Consider the following 13,873-nt stretch of genomic DNA (forward strand, 5'->3'; position numbering starts at 1 on the left):
CACTGATATCTGCACACGAAAGGTGGCTAAACTGAACTTCTAAGCACCAATTTGCTGTTTCTCTTCCATTCTAGGTACTGCAACAGTTTCCATTAAGATGAGGCTTAGAAAATGGATTCTTCACACTTTGTCCCGCATTTGGACCGAGCAACGCTATTTAGGTTGGCCTAAGTAGGATCGGTAGATCTCCACAAGCGTGCTGCGGAGCTTCGAGGCAGCAAAGCAGTGAGCCATTGTGTGCAAAGTCCACCCAGATAAATCCGAAACTAGATGCCGAGCACGAAGTGCAACTTGTCTGCTCTGATCCACAAGTTGCAACGAACACCTTTCGGCGATACTCGAATGGCAACGCAAACACTTTACTGGCTGTCGGTTATGCAAGAAAAGCTGTTCTTATCACTGCCAGACGCTGCAATTGTGTTGGATAGGATTTGTGGTCAACCCCGTGTGCATCGCAACTAACCCTCTGTTCCTCGAGAACTCTACCCAACCGAATTTAAGTGAATCTCTCCTAGAGCACATGCATGGTTTGGCGAGTTCTTGTTCGTGTCTAATGTTTGTCCAGTTTCCAAGTGGCATGAAGAGGTGGGTTTTATTTTTAGGTATATAGTATTTTTGGCAACGAACAAAACCACATTCTTCCATTGCAGATTGAGTCTGAAATGGCTATGATGTAAGATGCTCGTGGGATGTAGTTTTTCCATATTTCCTTGCAGGTGTGAATTGCAGGACTGGGAAGTTCCGGAAACCAGAAGAGCACTTGAGAATTTTGTAATAAAGAAATAAGTAGGTGAGCTGGCGATGGTGGGCTTGTGGAACGTGTGGGTTGGGTGCGGAAATCGTGCTGGTTACGGTATCTTCGCTGACCTGCGCCACCGCTTTTACCTGGTCAACCCCGCAAACTGCTGGATGCTTTTCCATTTTTAATAAATTCTTGTGGACTGAACCCTTGAGCTTGGAAGATGCACCATTATTGCACGTTGCTTCGGCTAATCTCGTGTGGCTTTGGACTTGACCAAAATTTACAGCATGCTGTTACGAAAGCACTTCGCGCCTCGAATCTCCTGAGCCGAGGCTCCCGCGACATCAATAGAATAGCGTCTAACCGTGGAGGTAGACTTGAGTGCCCACACTCGCGACTGACCGCTAGCCACTTTACTTTGATCGGTGTGACGTATGTCAAGTTTGTCTCAACTGTGTCAGTCTGTTTGATGCTTAGAAAGTTCTGTACTATCGCCGTTACCTCGGATATTGGCGCTGGGGTTTGCTCTCAGATGAACATGTGCTGGACAACCCAGATTTCAGCAGCAGTCCTCCGTCTTTCCTTCGACTGCTGGTGTTATTGACCTATATGTTCAAAACAACGCTCCTAGCATCGCTCTGAATCCTGTTTTTTCTGCGTCTGAAGTGAAAAAGTTTATGGTACAGATTACTTCTTCTATAGAATATGTTGTGCTCCTGAGTTGCAACGGAATCTTGCACACAGTGAAGGTACACATGCGATGTTCTTCAGCATAGCCATGTAAACATTTCCAAACGAATGCCACAAAGTATCCCACACTCGCTGACTAAGAGGGTATTGGGCAGCATCCACAGCATCTGCCTAGGAGCAGACTTGACAGTTTATACAAAACGCTGCGTGTGGATCGGGTGGTGATTGGTGACCACCGCGAATTGAACGATGCTCGTTCATAGTCGGTGAGTACACAGGTACTGTCAACTGATCACGGTCCTCGCAACATCCTTTTCTACTTGCTCAAACAGGTTGTTCGGATGGTACTCACAGGGCCCAGCACGGAGAGAGGAAAGTGAAGTCGCCAACTACGGAGTCCCGCAAAAAGATGCTGAACAGCCAAGGGCAAGGCTCCACCCCCTGTGCTGCCTGCAAGCTCCTACGGAGACGATGCGCCCAGGAGTGCCCCTTCTCGCCCTACTTCTCGCCGCAAGAGCCCCAGAAATTCGCTTGCGTTCATAAAATCTTCGGTGCCAGTAATGTCTCGAAGATGCTGATGGAGGTGCCGGAGAATCAACGCGCCGATGCTGCGAGCAGCTTGGTGTACGAAGCGAACGCTCGCATCCGCGATCCAGTTTACGGCTGCATGGGAGCCATCTCCGCACTCCAACAGCAGGCGCAAGCTCTTCAGGCCGAGCTGAACGCTGTCAGGATGGAAATTAATCGCTACCGCCAGCATGAAAACTCACCGACGAATGGCACTCTCACCACCACCGCATCCGCGACCGCGCTTGTATCAGGTTACCAAGAGCTCGTTCAGGATCGAGGGCGGGCTTCCGACACGAGATCCAGCAAGCCCTCTACTACGGACGTTCACACCACAGTTCATTCTCCCAGCAGCACGGTGGCCACGTCCGAGTCCAAAGATCGAACGTATTGGTCGCCCATCACGTGAGTCGACTTCAGCCTCACCCCTTTGCTCCAGATTCCTCGCTATGGATACTGCGCGGACAGTCGATTAACTGCACTTTGGCGGTAGAACTTCATCAAAAGTTAGGTACTCTGATACTCCCACTCCCCTCACCGAGGTATTCAATTGCTAGGATAGACACAACTGCAGAGAAATTTGGCCTGATCAGCTTTACTTCTCCATCAACAAAGTCCAGACCACGTAGCACAAGTCTAGAGCAGTTGGCTGTGCGGAGTTTATCTGGTGCTTCACTTGGAGCCTCATACATGATCATACTTCTTTTAGTATCTAATTAGCTTCAATTGTACAATCGTACTGTCATTAAATTGGACACTATCGACAGCGAGTGAAATTATTAAACTGGCGATCAGGAATGATAGCATCAAAGCTAGTCCAAAAGCAGCAGCCCAGCATACTCAGTGATAAGGGCTCAAGGTCATAGTGCTTCCAATTATGTCTTAAGCAAATGATTCATTTGTGGGGTGAAATGGTGCCTTCGCCAGAGTGGCGTAAGCTCTACCTCCCATTCATAGAAATAGAACAGTCCGGTGAAAGAACACTCAATTCGCAAAATTAAACTTCGCAAATACTAACTACGGAATTTTCTATTGCTCATGCTTATGACAAACTGAATATATGAAACAAGAAAGAACAAAAAAAAAATAATCAGGAATCTGCAACTCCATAGTATGCAACTCGTTTACAAACATCACTTAACCATCTCAAAACGCAACTATATTTACACTGTACTTTACAACACATGCCCATTCTCTATTTCCTAAAAATAGTTTGACGCACACAGAAAAATTTGCCCAGAGGAGGACACAACAATCTGTAAATCCAATGCAAAACGAGTAGAAACAACTGAATAATAAACACTGTTACAAGCAAAAAAACCAACAGTACACAGAACACTACCACGAGAAAACACCCTACATTCAAAACTGACATCCCCGAATCCACGTTCACATAAGCAACTTCCGCTGTTCCATAACTACCAATCTGCCTCCAGCCCAAGAGCCCCCGGCTTTCGTCCCGATCGGGAATCCCATGCACATCTCAACCCGCGCCTCCGCCCCGCCCTCCCGTATCATCACCACACCCCTCGCACTCCCAACAACCCATTTCCACCCACACCACCCCCGCAACCACAAATCCATTCGCGCACTCTCCATCAATCACATCCCTCAACCATTCCTACCGCCCCTTCACACAAATGCACGCCATGCTCACAAAACATCCGGGGAGCTTCAAGCTCTTCTTTTCCAGTCAATGTCATTACACTTCGACTTCTTACGTCGTCGGTGCCACTGCACCGTGGCCGCCTTCATTCCTCGGCCTGCCCCAACTATCTCCGCCTCGCTTCACGCCTTCGTTGTCCAACCCGACTCCGCCGACTTCTTGCCATCACCAACCCCACCCATATCCCTGTGGATGTGCACGCTCACGCCACCCTCCCTGCGCGTCCTCGCCTGCCACTTGCGACCAAAACTGTGGCGAACCCCACCAACACCATTGTCCACTCTTCTCCTCCACACGCTCCTGCAACCCCCTTCCCCGATCGTCTCCCACGCATTCCCTCCCTCTTCCTGCTTTCCGCCCTACGATGGTCTCCGCCGCCTCGGAGCTACGTCGTCCTCGCCCTCCCGGCTGCTGCTGTGTTTGCTCTCGCCTCCGGGCTTCTGGCTCTCTCTCCGACTCCCGCCCCTCGACGCGCTGCGCCGCTCGCTCTCCGCTCTCGACTCCTTCCCATCGCCGCCCCTCCCTCCCTCGTCCTTGCTCTGTGCTCGTGATCTGCCCGTCAACTCCTCCCCCTTCCCCGCGTGGCTCTCTCCCTCCTGCCTTCGCCCCTCGTGGTGTTGCGCTCTTCTCCCTTCGTGGCCACCCTCCATCGACCTCCCCCTGTGCGACCCCGCTTCCTCAGTCGAACCCGACCCCGATGCCCCTGGCTCCCGAGACCTGTCGATCCCCGCCAGCAACAGCCTGTCCCGCTCGTCCGTCAACGCTGACCCGTGGATCACGTGCGGCGAGGATCTCCGTGAAGGCGAGTAATGCCCTCGTGATCCCACCCTCTCCCTCTCCCTCTCCCTGCTTCTCTCTCGTCCTCGCGGCCACTCCTCCTCCCTCTTGTTGTTCAGCAGTCGCTTCAGACCCGCTGGCGGAGACCTCTGCGCCCTCGGGGGAGGTGGCGGCAGCGGCAGCTTCGGAGGTGACGGCGCCCCCTGCTGCCCACCGGGACCCTCCGCATCCATGCCCGCACCCACACTCGCACCCTCCCCCTCCACTTTCGCCTCGCTCCCGTGCGCACTTCTGCTCTTCCGCGCTTCGCTCCCTCCTCCCGCCTCCTCCCCCGCCTCCTCGTTGTTCGACATCGATCTTGGTGGTGTTGCGCCCACCCTGGATCTTGCGCTCGCCTCCCCCGCCGTCCCTGCCTCCACCGCACGCCGCCTCCCTGAGAATCCCCTCTCGTCTTGCTCCACTGACCCCGCGAAACCTCCATCTCCCCGCGTCCACCTGAATCTGCTCCGGTCCGGCCCGCCCATCATTCCCGGCCCCCCGCGCCCCATCGAACTCCCCACCCCGGGAGGCAGCCCGGGACCGGGACCGGGACCGAACCTCTCGCCCACCCCCTTGAACCGCAGCGCCGGATCTACGCAGTGCGACCCCATCCCCATCCCCCCCGCCACCCTCGCGTCCACGCCCAGGCACTCCCTCCCCCTCAAATCCACATCCCCTCCCATCCTCATCGGATGCGCCAGCCCCGCGTTCCCCACTCCGCCCATCATCCCGTTCGACCCCATGTCCCCCACCATCCCCGTAAACCCGCCTCCCCTCCCCTTCCCGCCCAGCCCTCGCAGCCCGCCCTGACCCCCGCCCCCTGCCTTGATCACCGTCCCGTCCGGAGCCACCACCAGTCCGCTGCTCTCCACTTTCGCCGCCGCCACGGCTGCTGCGTTCCGAGCCTTCTGCGGGTGGAACCCGAACGCCTCCCGTCCCGGCCCCGGTCCCGGTCCCGCACCCGAAGGCGACAGCGCCCTCCCTGCACCGTACGCCCACAGCGGACCCGCGCCCCCTGCATCCTCCCCCCAAACTCCTCGCCTCCGAGGCTGTCGATGCGCTGCCTCCAGCGACGACGGTCGTGCCCTGCCCCCGCTCCCGTGTCGCATCTCCTGCCCCACGCCCACTCTCCCGTGCATCTCCAACCCCACGTCCACTCTGCGGACAAAATCACCTCAGTACATCCACCACCCTTCCGCACTCACCTTACCATGCCACTCTCAAACGTGCACGACCAAATCAACAGGTTCGGCTCACGCCCTTCCACCCACCGGCTTCTCCGTGCATGCTCGCCCCTGCTCCACGCCACCTTATCGAACGCACCTCTCTCGCCCGCCGGCCCCACCACCATCCCTCTCCCGTGCCCCGACAGGTACCGATTCTCCCCCGACCCAAAGTGCGTGCTCGAATTCCCATTCCACCCCGCGTATCCGCACCCGTACGCCGACCCCCAACCCGCCTGTCCTGCGTTCGACCGAGCCGCTTGCAGTGCTTCCTCCGCGCTCTGAAACCCCTCCGGAAGCTGGTCCCACCCCGACTTCGCCCGAGATCGACTCCCGCCTTCCGAACCTTCTCTCCGAACCTCCGACTTCCGCACCCCCCTCCCACTCCCCTCCGCTCCGCTCCCGCCCTCCGTCCTCTCCAACGACGCCCCACGACTCCCGCAAGTCCCACCGCTCCCACTTCCGTTGCCGTGCTCCTCCTCGCATTTCTCCTGCATCATCCAATACACCACGTCACTCCTACCACGCCTCGGATCCATCCCCTTCCTCCACATCATCTACCACTCCCACTGCGCCACCACCATCCCATCCCATCCCATCCCTTCACCCACAATGCAACGCTTCCCCCTTGGGCACCCATGACACGGACCTACACACACCCCATCCCACCCCACACCCACTACACTCACTCACTCCCCGCACCAACCCACCTATGCACATCCACCACTGCCCATCCCTACTACCTACTCTCCCTCCAAACTTCCGTCCCGCCTCCCCCCATCCAACCACCCAACACCACGCCTCCATCCTCCCACACCTGCACGCCACACATTGCAACCCCACACCCCCAATCCTCTCCTCCCAACCTCATGCACCCCTCTGCGCCGCATTCAACCCGCACACCACCACCCCTTACCTCTCCACCTCCCGCACCTCCGTTCCGTTCCGAACTGCTTCTGCTCTTCCCACCCATCCCGCTGCGCTCTCCTTCCTCCGCTTCTCCACCATACGCTTTCCCGCTTTCCATCCCCTGTGACTCCTCGCCGCCACTGCTCCCACTTCCGTGCCTCCTCTCCCTCCCCATCATCCCGCCTCCCTCCTCCCCCTGGCTTTCCGAACCCGATCCCCCTTGCACTTCGCACACCACCGCATCGCCCTCGCCCTTCCATGCACTCTCCACCTCTACGCCGCCCCGCTGCACTCCCGTGCCTTCCATCTCCACATCGTCCCCGACCCTCATGTCAGAGTCACCATAATCCACATCATCGCCTTCCAGGTCCTCCCCGTTATCACCCTCCCATTTCGCTCCTGCCACCTGTCTCGACGGCGACCCACCACCCTCGCTCCCACCTCTATCCACCTCCTCCACCGACTTCTCGTGCTCCTGGGAACCTCCACCCACCTCATCGCACCTTCCTGCTTCTACGCTGCTCCTCACGGGGCTTCCGTTCCCTCCACCGCCATCCACGCTCGCCTCCCGCGCTGGACCCCTACCTACTTCTTCCTCCCCCTCCCCCGTCCGCCTCAACCTCTCCCCACCTTGCTTCTCTACTTCAACCCCATCACTGCATTCGCCTCTCACGTCCTCCACGCTGCACCTCCCACCCACCTCCTCCCGCACACCACACGACCCTGCTCCGAACACCGCACCTCCCGACCTGCACCCATCCATCACCGCTCCGCCTTCCTCCCCTGTCGCAACATCATCGCCTTCTATCACCTCGTCCACAACACCCTCCACCTCTGCTTTCGCCTCTTCACCGCCAACCCCTTCCGCTGCATCCACCGCACCAGGCCCCACTTCCGCCCCAACGTCGCTTCCTATGTTGCCTCCTCTGTGTCCATCGTCCTCTTGCAACGCTGATGCTCGCGCCCCTCCTTCCGACCTCAGAATAACAGTCTCCGATCCCTCTCCTGTCTCACCGTGCTCCTCCACCCCACCACTCTCACCCAACCCTCCACCACCCCACATCGACGAAACCGTTTCCCTCGACTCCCACTCCGCCGACTCCGAAACCCCATTCCCAGACCCTGCACGCGCCAACCCCGCCTCCCCCTTCCTATCCACCGCCATCGCCTCCTCCACTCCCACCTCCACCTCCAACTCGCCGCTCACACTACCGACTCTCCCTTCTGCACCGCTGCCTGCATCCGCACCACCCTGCGCTGCGCGCTTCCGCACCCCTCCCTCTGATTCTTGTACCATGTTCGCGCGCATGCTCTCCCTCTTCTCCGCCCCAATCCTTCCACCCAACCGCGACCTCTCCGCCCACCCCGCGCCGCTCTCCTCTTCCGCCACCGTCCCCCATTCTTCCATGTCCATGTTCAAGTCCCAATGCAGCCTATCGTCCCGCAACATGCTGTTCTCCCCCGCACTCGCTCCTGACTCCTCCAAGCTCGCGCTTCCGCCTCGCTCCCCAGACCTCGCCTTCACCCACTCCTTCGCCCTCGGAACACCCCCCTCGCCATCGCCCCTCTCGCCGTCCGAAAACTTCCTCTTCCAACTCCTACCCGCCGCTGCCCCTCTCTCCCTCCCCACCTCCACAACTCCCTCTGATTCGCCTACTGCACCTCCCGTCCTCTGCACCGACGCGCCTACCACCTCCTCACGCGCCACCCCCGATCCCACGATGCCTTCTCCCTCTTCCTCCCGCCCATTCATGCTGCCCTCCCCATCCACTCCTGCCACTGCCGCTCCTTGAGCACCTACGTCACCTCTCCACCCGCTTCCCTCCTCCGCTGCCTTGCCGCCACCCGTTCTCCCATTCTCCCCCACATCCCTCCTCCCCTTCCCCTGCTCTACCTCCCCCTCGCACCCGTCCGCCGGGCCCGACTGCCCCGCCCCGACGCTTCCACCACACATCACACCCTCCCCTGCACCTGTTCTCCCACCGCACGCATCTGCCGCCCTGCTCTCCGCCTCCACGCATTGCCTCTCCCTCCCGCCCGCCTGCTTCTTTTCCCAATCCCCCTGCCTCACATTCTCACACACCATCAAACCTACCCCGCCTGCTTCGCCCACAAACGCCTGTGCATCCGCACCTCCCACGCCCTTCGCACTCCCGCCCGCCTTCCCTCCTCTCCCCCCATCCCAACCTTCACCACCCCCAACGCCCTCCTCCGCCGCTGCCTTCTCCGCATCTGCCTCTGGGCTTCCTGGTGAACTCGGAGGCGGAGGTGACGGCGATCTCACCACCTCCAGCTGTATCCTCCGCTTCTTGATCGGCACGTTTGCCGCCGCGTCGCTGAACCGCCGCCCCAAAAATGGCGACGACAACTGCAACAAACACTCCCCACCATGTCAGCGTCTGCTCTTCCAAACCATAACCCGCTCCTCCAACCCGCCCAACTGCTTCTCATCTGCACCCCATTCGTCTGTCCCTCCTCCTCCTCCTCCTCCCCTCCTCCCAGTCACACAACCCTCCCATTCACAACGCACCCATCCTTTCTACGCGCTACCATCGCATCTACCCTCACTCTCGCGCGCGCCACCTCGTGTCCTCATCCGCCCATACTCAACCCCCACAGCATCTACCATACATCTCTACATGCTCTCGCTCCACGACTACGACCCCACCATCCCCCCGCCCCTTCCCACCCAATCCCTCCACCCTGCCCACGCCCCACGTCTACACTCACAAACTCAACTATACTTTACTCACACCCTCACCTCTTCCTGCTTCCCTCACCATCGTTCCCCCACCATCCACAACGTGCCACCACTTTCCACCCTGCCTTGGGAGCTCCTCGCCCACCACCCCAGCCTCACGTTCTCCCTCGCTTCCCACTAACTGCCCGTCTACTCTCCGCTCCACCGTGCCCGACCCAAACCCTCCCGCTCCACACCACAAACCACACCCACTCCCACACACCGTCCAAACCCCAACACTCACCACCCTCCTACATCCGCCACGCACCTTCTTCGAATCCGTCGGCGACGCTTCTGCCTGCACTCTCTCCGATTGCACCGCATTTGCCCCCGCCTCGCTCCTCGGGTTCTTCGCCAATGCCTTCACCCCCTGCTGCTCGCCTTTCCCTCCTCCTCCGCTGCTCCCGCTGTTGCTTCTCAGCCGCTTTCGCGCCGCCCCCATCTGCTCTTCCTTCCCTCCCTGTCCATCTCCGCCGTCCGACGCCTCCTGCCCCGACCGACACCCTTTCGCCAACTTCGTGTCGCTGCCCGCACCGTCCCTCGCACGACTCCCGCAGAACCAGCACACTCCCAACCTCTGAACCCGCTGCTCCTTATGCGGACCTCCCACGTTCACCGCGCTCGCGCAGCTGCTGTGGACCACCACGGAGCACCCACTGCAACCACAAGGCTTCACCTGCGCACCCCAACCAAACAACCCTCCCCAATCACTCTTCCTTTTCACCTCATCACACAACCCCAACCCCAACCATGCCCACCCTCCTGCCTGCCTCCCTGCCTCTCGTGTACCGCCCTCCCATCCCCGACCCCATATGTCCCACCATCTGCTCTACTCTGCCCCTGCTGCAACACCGCCATGTCCCCTCCTCAACCACAACACCAAAGCCACCCATGCCTACCAGAGCCTCGAATTGCTCGTTGTCCTCGCAACCGCAAAGGCAGCACACCGATCCTCGATCCCCTTGCTCCCTCCACCCCATCCCTGCATGCCCGACCTCTGTGCTCGCGCTCCAATCCCTTCCCTGCACCGCCCACCCACGCCCCACCACACGCTCAGACCCACCATCCATCCATCCTCCACCGACCGTCCCACGTCCACCGGATCCATCCCCCTACCCCCTCCCGACCATCACAATTCCCCCACCCATCCCCATTGGATAATAGCCAGCCAGTCGCCGTCTGGAGGCCATTACCTTGTCGCCGCCCGACGCCATCTTAACCATTGCCCCTACACAACCACACAACAGAGCCTCTGCTGCTCCACCCTTCGCAACAATACCCCACTCCGGCAATCGTAACCGCGCTGCCGACGCTCCCTACCCTGCCTCCGATTCCTCGACGTACGTATCTACTTCCACGTTTCCATCCCACCGACGTACTCCTCATACCCCTTTCATGACCCTACCGGTACGCTACACGCCGCACGAGCCCTGCGTCCTCCTCTTTCCTTACCACATTCCACATTCCACATTCATCCGCACTTAACGCGCCTGCACACCTGCTATATTCCCATACCGACCGGACCTGAGCCCTCCGTATCACACACCCTCCCCCGGCCCCCGAAGCTTTTCGCTCGCTTCCGACTACCCCCCCTGTCATATAGCTTGCAGTAAACAAGAACTCTGCTTAAATGTCATGGCAGTTGTTCCACATGCCTGAGACTAACCTGTTCCTCACATCCGATGACAGTCACCTCCTCCCTCTCCGCTCGCACACATGCCGAGCAGATGTAATCGGCCGGGATCTGCAACATACGGACAAACTTGCACTTCAGGCGCACTTCTTGCATGTTCCAAACACATCCCTCTCCACCCCCATCCTCAACCACAGTATTCTCAACACCGCCAACCCTCTCACTTCCTGTCACACATCATCTCCCGCCATTCCTGCTCCTACCCCGGAGCCCTCCACCGTCCAACTGCCACTCGCCCCACCATCATCATCAGCTACCACACCAACAATCAACCTGTCCTCAACCTCAACCCCAACGCCTCGGCTTCCCAGCCCCCCTGCCACAACACCCTGCAATTCCTCCGCCTCCGCCTACCTGCCATGTCAGTCACTACCACAACCCTGCATTCATATCCATCACGACGCCGCTCACACAACACAACGCTCCCAAGCCCTTGCTTCCTGTGCGCCAACACCACTCGGACTTCCACTACCAACACAATCTCTCTACCTCCTCACATAAACCCCCGATGCACATCACCCCACGCCCCCCGCTCCCCGCGGGAGGCCCACCAAATACGCATCCCCACAACACTGGCGCGGGGCAACCACCTGCTTGCCACTCTTCCGGAACCCCTGGCACTCCGCGTGTTCCCACACGCCGCAACGCTCGCACGCCACCATCAGCCCGTGGCTCCGATTCTTGCCACACCTGCAGTCCACCTTCTCGCCCTGCTCTATCCCCACGAACGAGTACGGATGCTTCAGCCCGCGCTCCCTCCCCGAATCGCCCCCGCTCCCCGCTGCCTGCTCTCGCCCCTTCACCACCGCCTCCCTGCCCGCCTGCTTGCGCCAGCTCTCGAACCCCACGCCGCGCAAAAACTGCACCGCCCTTCCCACGGCCTGTCCCTCGGCCTCTCCTCTCGCATCCGCCGCCTCGTCCGCGCCCGACCCTCGCAAGAACGAAATGCTCCGCAACTGCCCGCTCTCCAACCGGCACATGGCCACGGCATATCCAACCCCTGTCCCCTGCTTCTCGCGCACGCACACGTACGACCTCACCCTCGCCCTTCCGGCTCCCGCTCCCTCCCCCTCATCCAACAGGAATGCTCGGAATTCCGCCACCGTATCAGTCGCCCTCGCGAACCGGACCGCGCTCCGCTGCGCTTCCACATCGTCCGCGCCCCTGCAATCAAACTTCCTCGACTTCACGATGCGACGATCGTCGCCGTCCGGCAGCACGCACGACACCACGTACGCACAACTACCGTCGCCGTTGGGCCGCTTGTTCAAAGAAAGCATGGCGCCCGCGAGGGGGCGTCTCCCTCTCGCTCTCTCGCTCTCTTGCGCTCTCTCTCTCTCTCTCTCTCTCTCTCTCTCTCTATATATATATATATATATATATATATATATCTCGCCCACAAACTCCCTATCGTCTCACTCAGCGCCGATGGCTGTCATCATCGCCGTCGTCCGGCACCATACCCTGCCCCTTCTCAGAAGCTAGCCCCGATATCACCAACAACCCCACTCTCCACACTTCCTCGACCACTGCCGTCATTCGCTCCACGAGCTACCCAACAGCCGGCCATTTTACGCACCACGCCCCGCCGCACTCGCACCGCCAAAACCACCTCCTGCGCATACCCGAAACCACCGCAACCACAGCAGATCCAGCGCCGCGCTGCGTCCCGGCCGACTGCCCTGCGCCCCGTCCGCAAACCTACCCGACTGCACCAGACGGCCCGACGCCGGCCGATTTCCGCCTGCTGCCACCCACTCGCACCCGCAACGATGTGCCTGCAAGCGGAACCCGCAGCACAGCCACCCCCTGACAGCCCTCGCAAAACTAGACTGCGCATAAACAGCAGCATGCGTCCTGCCTCCTGCACAAGCCCATCCGCGGCCTGGGCGTGCGACGTCGCCCGCCCCAGAACTCCTGCGACTCCTCCGCGGCACCCTAACACGTTGCGCGATGATGCTGCTGCTGCTGCCCGCATCCAAGCTGGCCAGTGCGGCCGTACTCTACCGACCGGGGTGCTGGCTGGCTTGCTCTCTTTCTCCCCCCCTCCCTCCGTGGAGAGTGACGTGGTGACGCAGCAGCAGGTTTCCGCGGGGTTGCCTCCAGAATGGCTGTGATAGCTGGGGAAGCGTTGCCGGAGCCGTGGCGAGGGGATGCGCTGCTGCTGCTGATGACGATGCTCCTCCTGCTTCTCTCTCCCTCTCTTTCTGTCGTTCTTTCTTTCTCTCCTCCTCAGCGCCTGCGCCTGCGCCTGGGCCTGCGTTGTTGCAGTTGTAGTTGGATGATTGGGTTGCGTTGCGTTTGTGTTGGTGTGATGTGCTCCCTGGTTCCCTCCCGCGTGTGGCAGGAGTAATGTTGCGAGGGCAAAAATAGAAGACGGGGTTGGGGTTGGTGGTGGCGCCCCCGCTGGTCCCAGTGTGGCGAGGGAATGCCGGAATGGCGGAAGATTTTGGTCCTTTTTTTTATCTTCTGACGAGTGAGTGCTCTTTGGCTTCGTTGCCTTGGCCCTCTCTCGCTCTCTCTCGCCCGCTTTTCTTTTCTTGTTCTCTTCTTCGTGCTCCACCGTCGTCTGCACTGGGGACCCTCATCCGTGGAGGAGGAGGATTGGCTGGTTGGGTGCGGGCTTGGGGATGGCACTCCCTGGACTCTCACTCAGTCACGTGTCCTCTTGTGGATGAATGGATTTATGGATGGATGAAATATCTGCCTGGCCCTTCCTCCCAGACCCGGTTGTGTGTGTGTGTGTGTGTTTGTTTATTGATGGGCTGTGTCTGTGCCATGCTGCATTTGCTTGCTTCGTGATCATTCATTCATTCCTTCTCCTTAG

The 13,873-nt window shown here is 59.4% G+C and overlaps 2 protein-coding genes across 4 annotated transcripts; one reads left to right on the plus strand and one right to left on the minus strand.

The window, feature by feature from the left end:
- Positions 1-968: 968 nt before the first annotated feature.
- Positions 969-2,828, plus strand: LOC112273487 (LOB domain-containing protein 15-like). 2 transcript variants are annotated; one of them, XM_024502358.3, is made up of 2 exons: positions 969-1,113; positions 1,787-2,828. In XM_024502358.3, the coding sequence occupies exon 2, from the start codon at positions 1,842-1,844 to the stop codon at positions 2,406-2,408; it is 567 nt and encodes a 188-aa protein (XP_024358126.1). In that variant the 5' UTR covers positions 969-1,113; positions 1,787-1,841; the 3' UTR covers positions 2,409-2,828. The 2 variants fall into 2 exon arrangements, with proteins under 2 accessions (XP_024358126.1, XP_024358125.1); XM_024502357.3 differs by having other exon boundaries at positions 970-1,698.
- A 434-nt stretch (positions 2,829-3,262) lies between these two features.
- On the minus strand, positions 3,263-12,326 carry LOC112273183 (uncharacterized). 2 transcript variants are annotated; one of them, XM_073529309.2, is made up of 7 exons: positions 11,637-12,326; positions 11,020-11,097; positions 10,253-10,375; positions 9,622-10,029; positions 6,621-8,981; positions 5,753-6,195; positions 3,263-5,639 (listed from the first exon to the last, which is right to left on the minus strand). In XM_073529309.2, exons 1-7 carry the CDS (start codon positions 12,324-12,326, stop codon positions 4,025-4,027), a joined length of 5,718 nt encoding a protein of 1,905 aa, XP_073385410.2. In that variant the 3' UTR covers positions 3,263-4,024. The 2 variants fall into 2 exon arrangements, with proteins under 2 accessions (XP_073385410.2, XP_090101457.1); XM_090245331.1 differs by lacking the exon at positions 11,637-12,326 and having other exon boundaries at positions 10,547-11,563.
- Positions 12,327-13,873: the final 1,547 nt, after the last annotated feature.

This window comes from Physcomitrium patens, chromosome 20, assembly GCF_059467195.1.
Source record: "Physcomitrium patens ecotype Gransden chromosome 20, ASM5946719v1, whole genome shotgun sequence".
In the NCBI taxonomy this organism is placed as follows: domain Eukaryota; kingdom Viridiplantae; phylum Streptophyta; class Bryopsida; order Funariales; family Funariaceae; genus Physcomitrium; species Physcomitrium patens.